Below are 22,091 nucleotides of genomic sequence, written 5' to 3' on the forward strand. Positions count from 1 at the left end.
GTAGCCGCTTCTGACACTACCCGGTCGTGGTCAGGACCTGTGCATCCACCCCCTTGCGGCTTTCCCTTTAGAAAGTAGGCCATGTGGGAAGAAGTTGGGGGCGGAAGCGTTTCTCCTTCCCAGGAGGAACCGGAGTCGAAGGAAGGCGCACAACTGGGGCGGAAGGCGACGAACGGTGAGGCTGTGCGGGGCATAGAGCATTCCCCCAGAGACAGGTGTGTGCTGGGGGAGTCAGGTGCACTTCTCGGCACCACCCCCCCAGCAGGTACACTCTCCTCCGCCTACGAGTGACCTAATTACAAGGTGCCAGCCGCGCCTGGAGACGGAGGTGGTCACTTCAACCAGGCTACCACTCGGCACCCTTTCCTGCCCCCAGAGTGGGAATCCCACGCAATTCCAGTGCTGTTGTTACATGGGGGTGCCATGGGGTCACACTTCTATTTTTTGTCATTTGATTGCAGTCGCCAGGTGAAGAGCCAGGGCGTAACACCTTAGTGAAAAAGTCTCCGGCACTTAAGAGCCACCCTCCCACCGCGCCTGCGCCAGGTCGACGCCCGCGCAGCGCAGAACGTAGTGCTCGGGGATTAGCCCACTTCCCAGCTGCATGCACGCCCCCTACTCGGACTCGGGCTTCCCTTCCCCCTCGGCCCCTCCCTTCTGGAGGACCACGCCCTAAAAACGAAGGCGCCTATTACCAGCCAGCTACTTTGCGCCTGCGCTTCGGCCCCTAGTTCCCGCCCCAGCTCCAGTCTGGCGGTAGATCACGGCTGGCGCTGCAGTTGCGCAGCTCGAGTCCCGGCCCTTCTACCCCTCCGCACCCCGCCGCCTCCTGACGCCGGGCGTGACGTCACCACGCCGGCGGCCGCCATTACAGAGAGGAGAGCTACGGGGCTAGAGCGGGCGGAGGAGGGCAGGGGCCGGCGGCCGAACGCTGAGGGGCGAACCAGCGGGCCAGCGCTAGCGCCGAGCAACCGCCAGTAGCTACACAAGTACCCCGGGAACCGGCGGCGGCGTGTGCGTGTGGCCCGTGTGCGGGTGGCGGCGCGGGAGTAGCGCGGAACGGCAGCTGGTTCGGGCGGGTGGCATCATGGACGAGAAGGTGTTCACCAAGGAGCTGGACCAGTGGATCGAGCAGCTGAACGAGTGTAAGCAGCTGTCCGAGTCCCAGGTCAAGAGCCTCTGCGAGAAGGTGAGCTTCACTCCGGCAGCGGGGGCCGCCGCGGGCCGAACCCGCCGAGAAGGAGGCGGCATTAAGGACGGTGCAACATGGCGGAGGCCCCCCGAGCCTCCCAGACCGGCAACCGGCGCAGCCCGGCGGCGGCTCCCGGGCGACCCGGCGCCCCCTGCCTCCCGCGTAGGGATTGGTTGCCGCTGCCGCCGCTTAAAATGGCGCCGTTCACCCGACTCCGGGGCTTCTGAGCTTCCCGGCCTTCGCGCGAGGCGAGGTGGCTGGGGGAAACGGAGGCCCTGTGGGTCAGGGTTGGGGACGGTTTTGAGATCTGGCTAAGAGGACTTGGGTTCTGCGGCCTCGGTCTCTACTGTGTGGTGGGTAAGACGCTTTTTATTTGAACTCAGGACTAATTCTCCGGTCCAGAGTTGTCCAGAGGCTCCCCCAAAGGCAAGCTTGTAGGCCAGATCCCAGGACGTATCTAAAGGTGACACAGCTTTAGATTTATCTTGAGTGCTTTGTGTTAAACTGACCGAACACTTTTCCAGAGACTTATTTAAAGCGTGTTTTTTTTTTAAAGAATTTTGAAATGAACCTCTAACCTAGCTTCTACGAAGGTCATAGTGGTCGTTATTATAGGGAGAAATATAACTTAATTTTTATCGTTGGAAGAAATGGAGAATTTGGTGAGTCATAGTACATAAAGAGCTCTGGGATTGGAAATCAAGTGTCAGTTTAATCTTTGATTAGTATGCTGACTCAAATTGGGTAGTATGTAACACTTCTCTAAGCTTAACGTGTGTGGCATTCTGCCATTTATTTTTAAGATGAGAAGCATAAACTATAGTAGCAGCAAATTTTGTATTCTGCTCTTTGTTGGAAAAGGTGTATTTCTGTGGTTTTGGGTAGTGGTAGTAATAATAATAGCTGTTGACTGAGCTTTTTCTGTATTCCAAACATTGTGATTCGTATTTAAATTTACCTCACTGATGTTGAAAATGAAATGATGTACTCTGTTTTAGTAAGTCCATTTAAAATTATCTAATTCCAATTTGTTTTTCCCTAGGGGTTGGGGAAAAAGGTAGACTGTTAATGTTTTAAAATCTTATAATGCAGTTTTCTAACGTATAGAAAATGCTGAACTCCATCATGAATATTTTAATTTCCCTTTTCAAAATTAACATTACAGCATTTCATTTTCGTTCCGCAGGAATTGTGGAGTATATTAGCATTTTGTGAAGAGAGTTATTGGAAAGCAATTAGGCTGACTCGTTTGTGGTTTGATGTGAAAATTAGGTTCATAAGTTTGATATATATGCTAAAACAGGCTTTTTCAGAAGCTGCTCTGAATAATTGTAATTTAAGTGAGTCAAATTCAGATTTATTTACCCTAGGCCCGGACAAAGCTGTCCTAGTTGATGAGGTGGCACATCATCTCTTGGAGCTGAATTTTAATGATAGCAATGTAGAGTCTTTTGTTACTTCTTGATCAAATGAGGAAGGATTTGTCTTAAAAGTTTAGAAATAGGCTTTTAAAAATTAATTTATAGTGGTAGGTCTTAGTTTTTAGGTACTATACGTGACGTTTTGACGACTTCTAGGGTTTAATACTTACTGTACAAAGACCTGTGAGTCAACAGTTGGCTAGATGACTAGTCATATGTGTAGAAAACATCGCAAGAGAGGTGGTATTGTAATTGGAAGACCACTGTTCTGCGAGTTAGATCTGGACACTACACCTCTTTCTATCACAGAGTAATTGTGACTGACCTTGAGGCACCCACTTGGTCCACATTTTCCTGTCTGTAAACTAGAGAGTTAAAAACAGATGTTCCAGTGTCCCTCCTAATTTTCTGACATTATACAGTTCCATTTTAGGTTAGTACTTTGTTTAAATATTGAACACCTATTGCATATCCAAGATTGCTTGGATGAGAGGAATGAAAAGCAATATAAAATAATCACGCTTTTTCAAGGAGCCTGTATCTAGTTGGAAATCAGTAGTAGATTAGACCACAGAAATAAGGGGTTTGTGTTGGAGACTACAGAAGGTAATGTTGGAGTTATGGAGGGTTGACTGAAGCTTGATCCATCTGGTAAAAATGGTCATTGTTTGCTACATTTTTGTAAAACTAAGATTTAGTGAGATTAATCAATTTATGCTTAAATCCCCATTGCTCATCCACTGTCAAAATTTTAATTCTTAGAACCAAAAACATGGAAATAATATTTGAAGTTAGATTTCCAAGACATGGGTGCTTTTGGGGTGTATCACACAGCCTTTTTACTGTTTTTAACTTTTAAGTATTCCAACTTACAGAGCTATGTTACCCTTCCAAGCTAAATTAACTTGAAGGCAGCTTTTTAAAGTATATGGTATGAGTTAAGATGGCTGAAAGTGGTTTTTTGTACAAATCTTTCTCGTTAAACACTAGTTCTCTTTTCACTGTTAGTATCTATATGGCCAATAGCACATCTGGTGAAAGCTACATATTTTGATAATCTTGCGGGAAAAACTTTGATTAGTATAGTAGTTTTTTCTTTTTCTCCTTTTTAAGAAAAAATTCTTGGTGGAGATAGCTATTTGGTGATAGTTGAAATTTTCTTTGGTTGTAAGAAGGAAAGTGTGTATTTATAGACAAGAGTGAATATGGTTTTTATGTTATTAGCTAGTTAAGCTTTTTCCCCAAGATGTGATGGAGGTCTATATTAAAGCCAAGGTTGTTGTGTGTGTAATATACCTTGTCATTTGGGGGAATCATAATTTGTTGATTGTTTAAAAATTTGTGGTGAGTGAAGCAGTTTTGTCTGTAGGCACAGTTCTATAGTCAGTAACATTACTACATCTCTATAACTGGACTGGTATGTTTCCATCTACAATTTAAAAAAATAAATAGTATTAACTTACTTTTGCATTTATTATAGTAAACAGTCTTTTATTGTGTTCAGCAGTGGTTTCACTTAGGTATGATTTTTGGCTTTGTACCTTAATATCTTACCAAACTTGTGGAGGTGGTTGTTTGATAGCCAGATTTTTTTTTTTCCAAAGGAGTTCTTTACCTAGGTATGCTGTTTTCCATTGCTGTGCAAGCACTATAAATAAAATGCAGTCATGAAGGCTTCCCTTAGTTTTAACATTTGTTACATGAGTATGGAAAAAGCAGACCTCTTCTAGTTGGATGATCTGCGAAATGTTGGACCAAGGTTAATTTAAATTCCTGTATGAAATGGGTAATACATATCTGTGAGTCTGTGTGCATTTAATTTAAAATATTGTTGGGCTCGTTTCCATAAAACTAGTTTGAATATTGAGAACAAGCAGTAGAGTGGGGGAGCATGATACAGAATATTGTTTTCATCATACTTTCACATACACAGTTCTTAACAAGTTTGTGAGAGAATTATCCTCAGTTATGGACAGAAAGCAGAGGCTCAGAAAGATAAAGTGACTTGAGTACAGGAGCTAAATTGAGATTGCCTAGGTTTATAGATTCTAAGCGCAGTGTCCTAGTCTTGCTTCACAGACTTACTTTTCTGAGGTAGTGTTAATAATGAAAGATGTAGGTGAATTGGGGCCACTGAATTGTGGAATAAACAGCTCTGTTAAGGAACACATTTTTATTATTGCTTGAAAGCTTCCTATTCATGTCACATCATGTTGTCTCTGTCCTGGAGGAGGAAAGAGTAAATATTCAATTTTGGTTGTGGCTAATTGCATTTGCCCCTCAAATAAGATTAGTGAGCTGAAAACCCCAGTTCACTTTCTATGTGTTCTCAAGTAGTGTAAATCATGATCTAGAGACTGAGCTTTAAAATATTCTAATAAGGCATAGCTGACATTTATATTGTTCATTATAGCTTGTTAAAATGCCTTTTTATCCTCATAGCTTCCACAGTGAAGCCCGTTTGCTTGTGTGTATTTGGTTTTGGGTTAATTTGAGGGAGCACCAAAAAGTTGATTAGTTCTTCTGTTCAGACCCCCCACCCCGCCAACTCTGCCTTTTCTCTGTCAAAGCCAAGAGTTCTGTGTCTGCAATTGGGCAGTAGGGCTAAGGTGAAACTCATGCAGTAGAAAGAATGATGGGCACTGGAAGAGCGTTTGGGATAGCAGTTGTATCACTAGTCTGGTGGTATTCCTTTTTAGGGTAGCAAATATTTCTCCTGTCTCATTGTAAGTCACATTTGTCAGTTACCTGTGGAGTATTTGTTTAGTTTGGAGGAGATAAGCTAGGAAAACCAGAGGACATTGGATTTGGGTTGGTGTATGGTGGGGAGGGGTCCTTTTTGAGGGTACTGAGGAGAGGTAGAAAAAGTTACATGCCCTAGAACTCCTCTCCTTTTTACTCTTTTCTTTCTACTTTTAACTGTTTCTCTTATTTTGGCCTTTTTTTCTTTACCTATTTCTCATCGCCATTCTTTTCTGGAAAAACCCTTAACCTGCACTCTTCTACACAAATGAGATCTGAATTTGGCTAGAACTAGGAAGAGGGAAGATTTTATTTGTTGTTCTAAATACCTTTTCTTTCAGCTTCTGGAACAGAAGTGATAGAAGAGGCTGAGTAGAGAGTGGTCTGGTTGCCAATAAGTGGCTGGGGAGTGGAGTCTGAAAGAACTGTAAAGAACAATCTGGGAATTAACCACTTAATTTCTTCACAACACAAAGTTGTTATTGCCTATTGATATATTGGTATTGTGATTTGAAATTGGTGAACAAAGCAGTGACAGAGGTATGTGTATCTGCATCAAAACTATAATCAGCTGGTCAGTCATTCTGACACACCCTGTCTCCTCCTCTGCTTTAGTCATTTAGTTACTACCACAGAAGGGAATTTTTACCTTTCTGTTGTTGACCAGGCTGAAAGAAGATTGTGAACCTTTGTTCTAGAGTGCCCATGGGAGATGAATAGAGTTCAATAACCTAGGTAGAGTCATATGCAAAGTGTAGTTCACACAGGTTATGGAGTGTCGGTGATACCATTAACTATGTGTGACTGTACATTTGTTTTTGGAATACATTCAATAAAAATTTATTATGCCACATTTTATGTATTATTTTCGCTATTTAGCTTTGTCTAAATAGCGTTACTGTAGGGATTTTTGGGTTTGTTTTTTGCTCTAGTAGCAGAGTTTCAGATTAGTCAGGAGGTTCAACTTGTAGACTCTAGATAGGAAAGATTTTAGAATTTTTGTGCTAGTGGTGATCAAGTGAATTGTCCTTCTCTGCCACTCATCATTTGTACACTATCAGTAATGCCTGTCTATTTCTGTGAGTGATTTTGCCTTTCAATAAAAAGGCTTAAGAAGTGAAATGCTTTCAATTGGAGTAGAATTTAGTGATGGAAAGAACCTTAAAGATCCTCTAGGCCAAATCACCTTTCACAGATGAGGGAAGAGACTGATCCCAGAGTGGTTGAATCTCATTCATGATGATGGATTGTTGTGGTGAGAATTTTGAAACTACCATGTATGTAGCTACATTTCTCAGTTTAGTAGAGTAGTATTTTTTCCCTCTATACAGGAATGATTGGGATGGTTTAATTCATGCATGTGTATGTTCGTTGGTAAAGATTAAGGCCAGTCTATTACGCATGAGATACACAGCTTTTGTTTTGTTTTGTTTTGGTTTGGTTTGGTTTTTTATTGAAGACATAACAGCTTTAAAGAAAACAGGCATTTATTTTGGTCAGAGGCAAATATTTGATATTTGATATCAAAAATTTTGATATTTGACAAAAACAGATGGGAAAACATCAAATTACATATCTTCTAATACAGTTTTAGAATTATCCCTCATCTGTGACCTTTTCCTTTCAGTTAGACCCTAAGCCAAATAGCAAATACTTGTTTCTAGAACATTACGTGGAAGGTTATAATACTTAAAAAGTATAATCATACAGATTTAATCAGAGAAAACTGAAATGTTTCATAAAATATTAGAGGCATCTGTACAGTATGATTAAGGAAAGATAGGTAGTATGATGAAAGATATGATGGTTGAAGATAACTCAAGATTCATTTGCTTCCAGGGCTAGTAATATGTCCTATCTTACAGATCACACCAAAATAACAATCTAGCCACACAGACTGATTTATCATGAACATAAAATTTGTTTTACACAGTTATGAAAATCAAAGAAACCTACCTTTTATTCATAAAAGCAGTGTGAAGCAAAATGAAATTCTCTTAGGATATTTAAAAACTTGATTCTTGCTTGCAAATTTAATTATTTTGCTTTTTAAAAAGGTTTTCAAATGTCTTCAGTTTTGCTTAAACTGAGAAGTAAAATTCAAAAATTAATTACTTTTTTCAGTTTTGCTTCTCTTATGTCCTTAATGGCTGTTGGTAGAAGATGTACTCAACTGTCATTGAAAGTATGAAATGTTAAATTTATTTGAACTAGAGTTCTAGTGAACATTAGAATTAATAATCAGATTTTTTAATAGAAAAGTGTTTAACATCCAGCTCCCTGTGAACAGATACTCAAAGAATATATTTGGACAATTTGTATAAGAGGAAAAATAACTGATAATAAGTAAATGTGGAATAAAAGTTTGAACTCTAAAATGAGAAGTGCCAGTTAAATCAGGAGATAATGCTGTATCTGAAATGGCTGGAAATGGGTACAGTCTTCCATTTATTATTGCATAACAAGTTGGATATAGTCCATTTTTATAGTATATATCAAAAAATTATTCAGGTATAGGTCTGTTCAGAAGTGGACTACACAGCAAGTTACAATAATTGCTGTAATGCTGTAGGAAATCAGGTTAGTAAATATGAAACTTTAGGACACAAAATGAAGCATTGACCAGTTGTAAACTGGAAGGGAATACAGGAAAATCAGCGTAGTTTTTCTGAGTGTGGTAGGATTGAGATAGCGATAGTCTTACAATTTCACCACTGAAAAAAACAGTCTCTTAACATTTTAATATTTTCCATTTTATACAAAGAATTTTTATTGTAATTTTATATTTTAAAATGTTTTCTTGACATAGATGTGTTGGATGGCTTTTTCTACCATGTAGGTTAAGTAGAAATAATACCACTATTGTATGCCCTTACAGAAATTATATAAAAGTGGTTGGTGAATTTTTTTTTGTTTTTTCTCTTTTACTTGTCTTCCTTGAAAAATCTTGGTTTGGATGATCTGTTGGTCTTTTGGTCTATTTTAAGTCTGATTTGTTTGTAATTTTGTGTTACTGTGTTGGTTAGGGATGGTTCATAGCTAAGAATGCCAAAAAAACCTATAGGTCATTGGCTGCATACTTGATGATTTTTTAGTAGGTTGAAAATAAAGTGAGATTTCTGAATCTAAGCTCGGAATGCTGAGAGGATGTTGATAATAAACTGATGTCCCTAAAAGTTGCTTGCTTTCCTTCAGGGGAATCTCTGAATTTTTGGATTTTAGGACAATATAAAAATTTTAACGTCTCACAGTTACTTGTGATTTACTAACTGAATAGCTTATTCCAGTTTTAACCTTGTTCTAAGACGGGTCTTCCCTTGAATTCATTTCACTCGACCATTGAATTTCAGTAAGGTTCCAATAGATGAGAAATCAGTGTGGTTCTATAATTACGCTGTTTTTTAAGACTTGATTTTAATTCTTTTTTCAAATATTATATTAGCTGAGACATTTGAAGCCCCCAAAAAAATGTTTTAGGGGAAATTTAAGAAGGTTTTTGGTTGTGTGTATTTTACTTTTGCTTCCATAGTTCAAGTGACATGAGGATTTAAATTATAGGAGTCAGAATGCCATCGAGTGAAAAGGTAGTTATTAAAAAGTTTTAAATCTCTTAATGTTAATTAAGTTACTTTGAAAGTCTAGTTCTACCATTTACTTTGAGTATTAAACTAGGAAGTTGAAGTTGTGTAGCTACCTTTGAAACTGATGATTGGTGAAGACCTGGAGGCATTAAAGGTGACTCATTCATTAGAAGTCTCGTCGGGTGATCCGTAGAGGATGTTCTGTTAGGTGCTTCTGGGAATTATAAGGCCTGACTCCTTGTGATATAGTGCAACTCCTCTCAGACCTCTTTTTCTATAATGAGTTTTCCTGATAATCTTTCATAAGGATGTCTGCAGTGTTTATTGTTCTGGTATTTTGGGAATAGTGTATTTTGGTGTAGTGATCACCTGAGAGCTGGTAAGTTGTGACAAAAAAAGCAAAAAGTATCTTTCAAACTGGTTCTTTGTAAGCCTGAATTTTTGTTGTTAAAATATGCTTATGGTTGGCTTGCATCTGATGCATACTACTGTTTTCTCCAGGATTTAATTATAATTGTTCTGATTTGAAATTTGGTAGGAGGAGAAGAGTGAGCTTTGGTTTTCCCAGGTTAAGAATATTCACTTTATGGATACAGTGTCCTTTCTCTTCGGAGGACAATTTGGTAGTGTCATTATTTTAAAATACAAACTACTACAGATACTAATAGGTCTACTTCATAATATCTTGTTTCAGCAAACATTCCTGCATATGTATACAAGGAAGCAAGTACTAGAATATATAATGCAGCATAACACCCTCCCCCCATGTATTGTAATCCTTCAGGAAATACTCTCACATCCACTGTGAGACATTAACCAGGTCTATATGTGTATGCATTATGAACTCTTCAGAGATTATATTGAGAGAAAAGCAGGCTCCTGAACAATATGTTTCTAGTTTAAAAATGCAAAGGAAAACTATTATTTCTGTAGGCATATAATATATGTGTAAAATTTGTAAAAAAGGTTTTGAAAGGATATACTTCAGAATGGTTAATTTTTTAATAAGAATGTATTGCTATAACTTAAAAGGTTTAAAAAGTAAGATTGAAGTTACACTGTTTAAAGATAGATACACAGCTTATCACTGTGATTTGTCTAAATTAAAATAAAAGGAACAAATAGCATTTAGGCTTAATTTTCTTTTCATAATTTGAATAGAAATTTTGAGTAGATTGTAATAAGAAACAACCTTGCAGGTAAACAAGTGTCGAGAGAGATATTTTTAAATTTAACTTTTGATAAAATTAAGTATGATAACATCATGGCAAAATTTACATGGTTTTTGATCGCGTTTTCTTACATTACTGTTGTTCTAAAACTTCTGCATAAGTAGGGCCTATCATTTCATTCACAACTATTTTCATTGTATGTGCTGGGTGCTGAAAACACTAGGCTTGTTATTAATGCCGAACAGACTTAGCAATGGGATATGCCTCATGAACTTCTTTAGTAATGATACATTGGGAAGTTGGAATTACCCTAAAGAGATGGATTATATGTATTTCTTAAATGTTTCTTTTTGAGACAGTGGGATTTTTTTCTAAATTAAAAAATCCTATATCAAATTAATAACTCATATTGCAATGTCACTGGTTGGTAAGTGTCCTGAAATAGGCTCTCCAAAATGTTTGGAGATTTGAAAATAGTAATTCTTCATATTGGTTGCACCTAAGAAAGCAATAGTGTGGGATGGGGCGGGGGGTCTTAAAAAATCACTGATGCTTGGATCCCACCCACAAAGATTCTGACTTAATAGGGAGAGAAGTAGTTTGGGCATCCGGATATTTTTAAAGAGCTTCCCCAGTGACTTGTAATGTGCTGCTAAGGTTGCATACCTCTAGCTACCTTAAAAATGATCTTTGCCATCCTTGGTTGTCACTCAAAATGTAATGAGCAGTGGCTCATTGGCAGTAGTTCTCCATGGTAATTCACCTGCAGATTGCAGTGGGTGGCTTTCCTCTGATCAGCCTCTCATTGTACATTCTGGAACACCATTCCATATTGCTGGTTGCATACAGAAGATGCTCAGTAAATGTTGATTGGTTGTATGAAATTTAATCCATTCTCAGAACAGATTTCTTTTACCTTGTTGTCTTAACTGAAATCTGGCTCTCCCTGAGGAAGTCAGGTAACTTCTCAAATAGCTCTCCCAGGTGGATGGGTTCTGCCTCTCTCTACTTGAGGATAAAATTCCCTGTGTTTTTCTGGCTTCTGTCCTTCTTTACCTGGGCATCTTTCCTTATGGCTATTACCTATTATTTCTTCATTCTCTGGAGAACTTGGTACCAATTTCTAGGCCTATACTTAAGCTGTTGTCCTGGGAAACACTCATGGCTTTCCCCGAAGATGACCTATCCAGTACCTCAGTTTAAGTTCTTGATTCCCTCAAAATATATATTCAGTGCCTTCTACATCTTGAACATTGTTCTAGTGAGGCAGTAGTGAATAAAATGAATCTGGTGAACATTTTTAAACTGTCAGTTTGTTACATGGAAATTAGATTGGAGGCAGCAAGAATGACAACAGGGGATTCAGTGTGGAGACTAGCAAAGTAATCCAGGTGAGATGATGGTGGCTTGGACCAGGGTAGTGACAAAAAAGATAGAAGCGTATGGATTGATATCATTTTAGAAGGAGACTAGGCAAGACTTGTCGGTAGGTTTGTCACTGAATACTGGTGGGTGACCTTTAAGCTTCACTTCATCTCAGATAGCCACATCCATAGCCCTACCTCTGAAATCCTAAATCTACTCATCAAATTTTCTGCCAGTGAATCTTTATTCTAATACTACTTTGATTAGACTTGTTTTCAGTCCATATTCCAGGCTCCATTCTACCCCTACACATCCTACCTGGGTGTCCACCTGTCATGGTTTGCCTGGGTACAGCTGAGGCATTTCCTGGTATGCAGAATGCAGTGTTAAAACTAGGCTAGTTTGTCATCCTGCCCCCATCCCACTCTGTCCTCTTTACTTTTGGGTGCTATGCTTTAGCCATGTTAACCATCTCCTCTTAACTCACTTGGACTTTATACACGTGATTTCATCTGCCTGTATTACATGTACTCCCATTCCCTATTCCCATCCCCTGACTGAAACTCCCACTCATTCTTTGCATCTTAGGCAATTTCATAGCTCTCCGCGTTTGTGAGCCTAGAACACTGCTGCTTACTCTATCTTGTCTTAGCACTTGGCCCTTTTGTATTGGGCTGTCTCATTTGCTGCAATATCTAGACAGTGCTTCCACCAATTACTCTCGTCCCTGTCTTTCATGGGATTTAATACAGTCTGTAATTTCTTACTTGGTTACTTGCTTGTGGTCTTCCACACACCCTCCCCACCCCTATGATGGGAATGATTTATCTTGTTCACTGTACCTCCAGAGGCTAGCACAGGGCCTGGCACATGGTATCACTCAGGTAGTTAAGCAAGTGAGTAATTAACTCCCAGTGCACTTCACACTTTTGGGCATATAAAAATGACCAATAAATGTGTGTTTAAGTGAATGAAAGGGTTTCTACTGCATGGAATGTTACGTTGCTCTTAAAAGTAATGTTTGAATTTGTGGTTACATGGGGGAATACATAGGATGCCAAACAGTTTCTAAAAGCAGCATAGAAACCATATATATTGAATAATCACAATAGTAAAATAAGAAGTTTGTATTTTGATATAAAGAATGTAAAAAAAGTACCGAAATATAAACAATTTTAATGACTTCCAAAAAATTTTTTTTAAATTCAAGTATGACTAAGAAACCTCTCCTCAGAGCCTGGAATCCTGGAGTACATTATAGTTAGAACTCTAAAGCTAAGGAAGTGAGTACCTGAATGTCTTGCTCCATTTTCATTGATCTTATATGGTTGCCAATAATAATCTCTTTTAACACTTACTTAGATGGCAACAAATAGGACTAAAACTTGTGATACAAAGGAGAGGAGTGGGACTATGCATCTTGATACTCATTTTTTTTTTTTCAGATACCAGGGGTGAAATAACATGGATAGATTCCAGGCTTATCTTGCCCTCTTTCTTTTTTTTACTTTAAAACATAAATTAAACATTCTTTTTTTTTAACACGTTTATTGTGGTATAATTCCTGTAAACTACACATATTTCAGATGTACAATTTGATGAATTTTGATAGATACATACACCTATGAAACCACTTACAAGCTGAGACTGCCCCTTAAGGGACATTAAGTTTAACTAAACATACCTTTGTTAATGTTGTTTAATGCCAAGTATATTGTTGTTTTTTTCCCTCCATCTGTAGGCCAAAGAAATTCTGACAAAAGAATCCAACGTACAAGAGGTTCGATGTCCAGTCACTGTCTGTGGAGATGTGCACGGGCAATTTCATGATCTCATGGAACTGTTTAGAATTGGTGGCAAATCACCAGATACGAATTACTTGTTTATGGGAGATTATGTTGACAGAGGATATTATTCAGTTGAAACAGTCACTCTGCTTGTTGCTCTTAAGGTAATTTCTATTTTATTTTTGAGCATTTTGAACTGGATAAGACGGTCCTCTTGAATGTTCTTTTTTTCTAGTGATTTATGGTTTTCTCCATCTCATTGTTAGCTTTTAGAATAAAACCCCACATTTAGGAATGCAGGTACTCGGGTTTGGGACTTGTAAATCATGGGTCTGTCTTTATTCTGAATGAGGAAACAAGATTTTCTAAGAATGAGAATGCTTCAGATGATTTGAAAATGGTGTAGAGGTCTGATCAAATAGAAATTAAAGTTCAATAAATTGGGGTGTGGAGAGGTAATATAATTATCTTTCTAGAAATTTAGAAGTATTATAAAGAAACAGCAAATGTTGGAATGTTTATATACTTTTTGACATAATAAGCATATAACTAAAATTTTTCTGAGGAAGAAATTTAAGAGGAAAAGAGGTTTATTTGTGTGAACACATAATTGCAGCATTATCTTTAATATCAGAAAAAAATTGATATACATATATAACAGTAAGTGAATATCTATAATTATCTCAGTGCAGTAGTTTGCAGCCGCTAAACATGACATAATCTAGAACAATAGAAATGGTAACTAAAGAAAGCAAGTTTTATACTGGTTGTAGCTTTGGGAAATATACAAAGGTCTGAAGATGAAACACAAATGGTAAAGAGCTTTTTAGGATGACCTTTCCCTTAAGAGAAATTATTTGACTTTACCTTTGAGGGAGAAGATTTTATTAAAGAACATTTAAAATGATAAGATGGCTGCCAGCGTCTTCTAGTTTTGGAGAAACAGTGGGATGTGGTTTTGGCAATACCTGAATTTTAGGCAGTTAATAAAATGTGTTTATGAAACTTCTAGTCTGAATCATGTAAAGTACTACAAAACATTTTTGGAGATCATTATGTGTTGCATCTATAAATTGAAGGAGTTGATTTAAATGATGAAAAGTGTGTGTGAGAGCAGCCTTACAGCCTTAACCTGTACTTAAAGCCCAGGATGAAAGCACTCCTCCCAGTGCTTTGAGAAGGAATGAATATGCTACCTTTAAGAATTCATGTTTGAATGTGTTACTGGCTGATTTGTGCCACTACCACCCCACCCTTAAACTCATGTTGAGGTCCTAACCCCCAGTACCTGTGAAAGTGACTGTGTTTGGAGATAGGGCCTTTAAAGAGGTAATTAAGGTAAAATGAGGTGATACAGGTGAGATTTAATCCAGTATGACTGGTGTTCTTATAAGAAGAGATTAGGACACAGATACAGGGTGAAGATGATAAGAAGATACATAGAGAAGATGGCCATTTTCTAGCCAAAGGAAAGAGACCTTCAGAAGAAACCAAACCTGTTGACAACTTGATCTTGGACTTCTAGCCTCTAGAACTGTGAGGAAATAAATTTATATTGTTTAAGCTGTCTAGCCTGTGGGAGTCTGTATAGTAGCCCTAGCAGACTAATACAGGGGGAAGGAAGCTTCAGCAAACAGTGCTGAAACAATTGGATATCCATATGCAAAAAATGAACTTAGATACCTCATACCATACAGATGGATCAAAATCAGTCATAGACAGGAATATGAGTGCTAAAACTGTGATACTTGTAAAATAAAACATAGCAGAAAACATGTTTGTAACCTTGGGTTTGGCAAAGATGTCTTAGATGTGATACCAAAAACAGTCCACTAAAAAAACTGATAAATTTGACTTCATCAGAATTGATTATTTTGTTCTTCAAAAGACATCACTAAGGAAAAAGTACTAGTATTCACATTAAAAAAAACTGCAATAATTCAAGAAGACAATTTTAAAATGGACAAAATCTTTGAATAGATATTTCACCTAAGAAGGTATATGAATAGTCAGTCAAATAAGCAGATAAAAAGATGCTCAAACATCAGTCATCAGGGAAATGCAAATTAAAGTCACAATCAGACCCATTAGAATGACTTTTATCTATAAGGCTACTAATACCAAGTGTTAAGTGAGTTTGTGGAGTGATTAAAACCTTAAAAATCTACCCAAGAGAAAAGAAAGCATATGTTCACACAGAAACTCAGATGCATTATGATCATAGTAACATTGTTCATAATAGCCCAAAACTAAAACAATACAGATGTTCAGTCTACTGGTTAATTTAAAAAAATAATACCTGTATAGCTGTACACTGGAATACTATGCAGCAATAACAAGAGACAACTGATCCATACCAGATGAACCTCAAAAATAAGTTTGCTAAGTGAAAGAAGCCAGACACACAAAAAAGCTGCATGTCGTGTGATACCGTTTATATGAAATTTCTAGAGAAAGCAAATCTCAAGAGAGGATCAGTGGTTGTTGCTGGGAGTGGGAGTCAGGAGTTACTCCAGACAGGCACAAGGGGTCTTTCTGGGGTAATAGAAAGATTCTAAAACTGGATTGTGATGTTTGTTGCATAATTGTATAAAGAAATTTGTGGATGGAGTTTTACATCTAATGATTATGCTTGGTATAAAGTTGGTGGTAGTTGAGGTGGGGATGGCAGAAAACCCATGGATAAATACTTGTAGATGTGTGGTTTCAAGTTTTGTGTGTTGTGAGGGCATGAGACTTTTCCAGCAAAATTAGAACTCTGTTTCCCTGTAAAAAGTTTGCTTTGTTGCCATTTGGCTTTTGAAGGAGCCAGCTGTTTATGTTGACTTCGGTTTTGTTGTTTCAGGTTCGTTATCGTGAACGCATCACCATTCTTCGAGGAAATCATGAGAGCAGACAGATCACACAAGTATATGGTTTCTATGATGAGTGTTTAAGGAAATACGGAAATGCAAATGTTTGGAAATACTTTACAGATCTTTTTGACTATCTTCCTCTCACTGCCTTGGTGGATGGGCAGGTATGTAGGTCTTCTGAAAACTTAACATTGCTGATTATTTTCAAGAATCTGCTTTCTTAACATTGAGGTTGTAAGTAACTGATTTTTCCATTCTCACATCCCTTTGAGGCTCTTGAAGTGCCACCTTTGTATCAGGCACTGGATTGTATGTTGGGACCACAGGGATGGAAACTGTAGCCCATCCATCTTCTCAGGCTGTTTTTGAGCACATCCGGGAGGTATAAATTGCTATTTACTGGTTTAGATAGAGGAGTACACAGAAGAAATTGCAAGAAAATTATATGAGAAGGATGATAGCAGTCTATGATGAGGGTAAGGTCAGAAAAGTGTTTTCTTGGAGGAGCTGTTTGGAGTTTGGGTGCAGTAGGGATGGCTAATCAGGAAGGGAGGGAATGTATTCTGTAATTTAGAGTAGGATGGAAGAAAGACCCTGCAGAAACAAGCCTGGTTTCTGGCAGAACACAAAACACTGATAGGAAGGGGAGGGTATAGCTCAAGTGGTAGAGCACATGCCTATCATGCACAGGGTCCTGGGTTCAATCCCCAGTACCTCCTCTAAAAATAAATAAATAAATCTAACTCCTGCCCCCCCCCCAAAAAAAACCCAGAACAAAAAAAGCAAAAACAAAAAAACCCAAAACACTGTTAGGGCCAGGTGATGAGGGTTACTACTACCTGCAGTTTTGTCCAAATGCTTACAGTTTCTTTTAGGTGAGGTTAAAGTTGTAAACCATTCTTTTCAGATCTTCTGTCTACATGGTGGCCTCTCACCATCCATAGATACACTGGATCACATCAGAGCACTTGATCGCCTACAAGAAGTTCCACATGAGGTATTGACTTTTATTGTAATAAAATCCTTTCTTTTCAGAAAACTTTTTAGAGAGAGGAAATACTTAATTGTAACTTAGTTCATTATATGTATTTTTCTTGTTTAATTCTCAAAAATGACCCCCATGTGGTCTGAGCACTCTTGTCAACCCTATTCTTCAGAAGCTAACATCAAGAAACCTGCCATTCTTGTAACAGCTCTGGGACTGGGTTTAGGACCTACGTGATGGTTGTCTTCAGAGCTTCTGCCTTAACTACTAAATTGTACTACCTAACGTTGAAATTTGCATACTATGTATAGGTAGATTAATGAATTAGGGATTTTTGCTATTGGAACTTAACTTGTTGATGTAGGCTATGTCTCTTAAAGACATCTGGAAATAGTTTCTCATTTATTTGACATAGATATTTGACTAACTGCAAAACCCTTTACTGTTTTCATCAAACACCACTCAGTGTGACTTAGTGTACGATGCTGCTGCTGCTGAATTACTCAGATCATGTATTAACCATTTTTGCAAGAGGCAGTTTAAAACTTAACTTGCTTTTTAGGGTCCAATGTGTGACTTGCTGTGGTCAGATCCAGATGACCGTGGAGGTTGGGGTATTTCTCCTCGAGGAGCTGGTTACACATTTGGGCAAGACATTTCTGAAACATTTAATCATGCCAATGGCCTCACGTTGGTGTCTAGAGCTCATCAGCTGGTGATGGAGGTACGTTCTGTTCTTTGACACCTGAGTTGCTTTTTAAGTAAACTTGATGAAGGAAGATATTAGGGAATTTTTAATTGTATGACATTAATGAAAACATGCCATGTATTCCTTCCAGTGAGTTTGCCATTATAGCCTGAGCCTTTTCAGTAGATGCATACTAGAATTAAAATCTGAAGTTTTTGATCATAATGAAATTCGTAGTTGAAATGTTTTCAGAGAATTCTTAATGACTGAGGTAGTACTTAGGACTTAAGGCTGGAAAGGTAAGATGGGTGAGAGGGAAATGTAATATTTTATGATCTCAATTTTGTTTATTTCATATATTTAACGTGTATGTATGGAGGAGAGATGAGGAAGAAATATACCAAAATGTGGTCCTTTGGATGTTAGGATTAAAGGTGATTTGAAAGAAGAAACTAAAGTGAAATGGACTAAATTTTTAGCATACAGCATTGATTAGCATACTTAAAACATTAAGGTTCTGTTTAAATCAATATTAATATGACAGATTATCAATAAAGTCTGACTTTGCTAAAGATGAGTGAAAGAAATTTGTAGAGTTACATAAAAAGTAACTCATGCATTCAGGTGGACTCTGAGGGAATGAGGCTGGAGTTCCTAGAGGCAGTACCTTTGTACCTGGGCAGTACAGATAATGCCTATACTGACTGAGGAGAGAATAGGTTCTGGTCTCCAGGATTGTGTATCTACCTCTGCAAGGAATGACTGTATACTCATTTATGAATCATGTTCTGGGTCAGTGAGGCTGATGAGTCACTGTTTACAGAAGGTCAGATCTATAAGAAAAGAAGTAGTTTATTCTTGTGTGTTTGGTACTGTTTTTTTAAGGGTTTTCTTTTTAAAGTAAATTAGTTTTGTACTTTTGGGGAAAATAAATACTTTTTTTTTTTAAAGTTGTGCAGAGTATAGAAAATTATTAAATCATCCAGAAACAAAGCAAATAATTTTTTTAAGCCTTTTTGTGTGGAAGGGGAAGTCTTTTTTCTCTTGAGAGTAGTCACGTTTAATTGTGTAAATAAGGAAGTAAAAAAGGTTTTTTTTTTCTGTTTTTTTTGTTTTCCTTTTAGGGATATAATTGGTGCCATGACCGGAATGTAGTAACGATTTTCAGTGCTCCAAACTATTGTTATCGTTGTGGTAACCAAGCTGCAATCATGGAACTTGATGATACTCTAAAATACTCTTTGTAAGTATCTACATCTGAGTTGTTGGTTACCATTAGTTGAATTAATTTTAATGGAAGGTTTAAGAGTTGAAGAACTCATTCTAAATCCAGATTCCAATTTGATTTTTAAGTTTTCTTTGAAACACATCAGCAGAAAGCTAGACCCTGATATGAATTAGTGTTTTAACTTTTAAAATCCATGTTTTTATTGGAGAGTTACTGTATCCTGAGGATGAGATTATAGATAACAGTATATTAGACTCTTTAAGTTTTATTATTTTAGTAGAATCCTTCTTTCATTTGGTCTTAGAGGGAACCACGACATATAAAAACATAGCCTCTTTGGTTGAAGTTGCCTTGATTTCTTTGAGGAGGCGTGCAGCTAGAAGACCCTTATTACATGCGTGATTAGGTTAGTTAGGGTTCATGAGGCTTTGGATAGGGGAGGAAAGTGTGTGAAGCCTGCATGGGGGGATGAAGTGTACAGCATGGGAAATGTAGTCAATAGTATTGTAATAAATTTGGTGACAGGTGGTAACTACAATTCTCAGTGATCATTTTGTAATGTATAGGAATTTTGAAACACAGTGTGGTACACCTGGTAGTAACATAGTGTTGCAGGTCAGTTACACTTCAGTTTTTTTAAAAAACTATTTTAAAATGTTTGAAGTTTGAAAGACCTAATATTTTTTATTTTAATTGTCAGTACATTGATGTCTATGGGTATAAACAACAAGTATGTTCTGTTTTTCAGCTTGCAGTTTGACCCAGCACCTCGCAGAGGCGAGCCACATGTTACTCGTCGTACCCCAGACTACTTCCTGTAATGAAATTTTAAACTTGTACAGTATTGCCATGAACCATATACTGACCTAATGGAAATGGGAAGAGCAACAGTAACTCCACAAAGTGTCAGAGAATAGTTAACATTCAAAAAAACTTGTTTTCATACGGACCAAAAGATGTGCCATATAAAAATACAAAGCCTCTTGTCATCAACAGCCGTGACCACTTTAGAATGAACCAGTTCATTGCATGCTGAAGCGACATTGTTGGTCAAGAAACCAGTTTCTGGCATAGCGCTATTTGTAGTTACTTTGCTTTCTCTGAGAGACTGCAGATAATAAGATGTAAACATTAACACCTCGTGAATACAATTTAACTTCCATTTAGTTATAGCTTTACTCAGCATGACTGTAGATAAGAATAGCAGCAAACAATCATTGGAGCTTAATGAACATTTTTAAAAATAAGTACCAAGGCCTCCCCTCTACTTGTGAGTTTTGACATCGTTTTGTTTATTTTCAGGGATACTGTTTAATTTAATTGTATGATTTGTCTGCGCCCAGTTTATTTCTCTTCTCAAATCTCAGCCTCATGTTGTTCTTTGTTATTGTCAGAACCTGGTGAGTTGTTTTGAGCAGAACTGTTTTTTTTTTTTGTCCCTCCTGTAAGACGATGTTACTGCACAAGAACACTGCAGTGTTTTTCATAATAAACTTGTGAACTAAGAACTGAGAAAGTCAAATTTTAATTGTATCAATGGGCAAGACTGGTGCTGTTTATTTAAAAGATACATCAATTGATAAATTTTGGAATTTGTCAAATTATAGGTAAAGAAAAATAAAAATCAAGGCCACTACATCATCTCTCTGGTAACTCCTTGACATTTTTCAGATGAATTTCAGGATTTATTTGTAGTCCAGATAGTACAGTTTGTCACATGGCCAGTGCGCTGTTCATGGGTTCTTCCTGCATTTTGTTTGTAAGAAAGGAAATGAAATCTGTGTGCTACTTCAGAAAGATCTGATTGTAAAACAATTTAAATTGAGATTTAAGTTTCTTGAGTTTTGTTTTTTAATAAAACAGCATGTTTTCAGGTAGAGCTTAACAAACTAATGTATCTACTTATCAGTCAGTGCAGTTTCTGATTATAAATATTGCTGTGTTTGTAACATGGACCCTTTAAAATGATTGACAGATGGGTTAAATTCTTAACCAATATATTTGTACATTACTTGTCTTGTGATCTTAGAGTTAAATTTGTCTCAGTTAAGAAAGCTGTTTAAAGCATTATCCTGGATTAAGCTCTTTAAGTGGTATTCCTTAAACTATTGCTGGATCATGGTTTAGTGTTATGTACTTTCACTCAAGGACAAAACTGGCATTTGAAATGAAGTTGCAGTGATAAGCACTTAATGAGTTTTTTCCCCCCTTTTATCCTTTGAATAGGATTAGGAAGCTAAAAACAGTTCTTCTGTGGAAATTAATACTTGATTGTCTTAAGCTGCCAGGGTAAACTTCAGGACACTTAATCATGAATTGTGTGAGTGTAGTAATAAAATTTCTTTGCTTTGTATTGTGTTGAATTTGGAACTGATGAGGAAATTTTCACATTTTTCTGAAGATGCTTGAAGAAAATGCACACATACACATTGTATATGTATTTTTTTAATGGTCCACTTTCTTGTTTTTTCCTGTTGTAATTGACAGCATTTTTGTAGCCCTTAGTGTTTCCACATGTCTCCATTTTGTTTTATTATTTGATGCTTTCATAAGGAATATATTTCTCTCCTTTTCATTTTGTCACTTTATGCCTTTTCTCTCTGACTGAAAAGATAGTTTATTAACATGCAATAGCAATAATCCAGTGTCCAAGTGATCTAGGTACCAAGCAGCTCTTTTTCAGGTCCTGTAATTAAAATTGGCTCCAAAGCAACCTATGTAATAGAGATGTGTTACTGTCACCCTAGTACAGATTCTCTAAAGTAAACCTTGTGGTTAGCAGAAAAAGGCTTGTGGCCATACTGTCCTGGGTTTAGAATGATTGCCATAGTTTAATTTGTCTTAATTGTAGTAACCTCCCTGATTATGGAATGGGTAAAGAGAATGTAAGTGTAGCAGTTTCCTTTAAGAATATATAATTGGGGTTGCTGATTTGTCAATTAGTAACATTAAAATAGAATTATCATTTTTATAAAGCTTCTTGTTCAAAAAAATGAGTGTTTTTTGAGTATTCTAAACCGAGGATTTGGAGAAATTTGCTTTGGAACTTACTTGGTAAGGGTAAAATGAACTGGT

General features: G+C 37.4%; 1 protein-coding gene and 1 non-coding gene across 2 annotated transcripts; both read left to right on the forward strand.

Annotated features, from left to right (window-relative positions):
- Window positions 1–769: 769 nt before the first annotated feature.
- PPP2CA (protein phosphatase 2 catalytic subunit alpha) lies at window positions 770–20,652 on the forward strand. The gene is made up of 7 exons (XM_006212807.4): window positions 770–1,189; window positions 13,215–13,424; window positions 16,106–16,279; window positions 17,023–17,112; window positions 17,663–17,824; window positions 18,913–19,031; window positions 19,765–20,652. The coding sequence occupies exons 1-7, from the start codon at window positions 1,088–1,090 to the stop codon at window positions 19,835–19,837; spliced, it is 930 nt and encodes a 309-aa protein (XP_006212869.1). The 5' UTR covers window positions 770–1,087; the 3' UTR covers window positions 19,838–20,652.
- TRNAD-AUC (transfer RNA aspartic acid (anticodon AUC)) lies at window positions 16,761–16,834 on the forward strand. Its single transcript has one exon. It is a non-coding gene; the product is annotated as a tRNA-Asp (tRNA).
- Window positions 20,653–22,091: the final 1,439 nt, after the last annotated feature.

The sequence above is a fragment of the Vicugna pacos genome, chromosome 3 (assembly GCF_048564905.1).
Source record: "Vicugna pacos chromosome 3, VicPac4, whole genome shotgun sequence".
In the NCBI taxonomy this organism is placed as follows: domain Eukaryota; kingdom Metazoa; phylum Chordata; class Mammalia; order Artiodactyla; family Camelidae; genus Vicugna; species Vicugna pacos.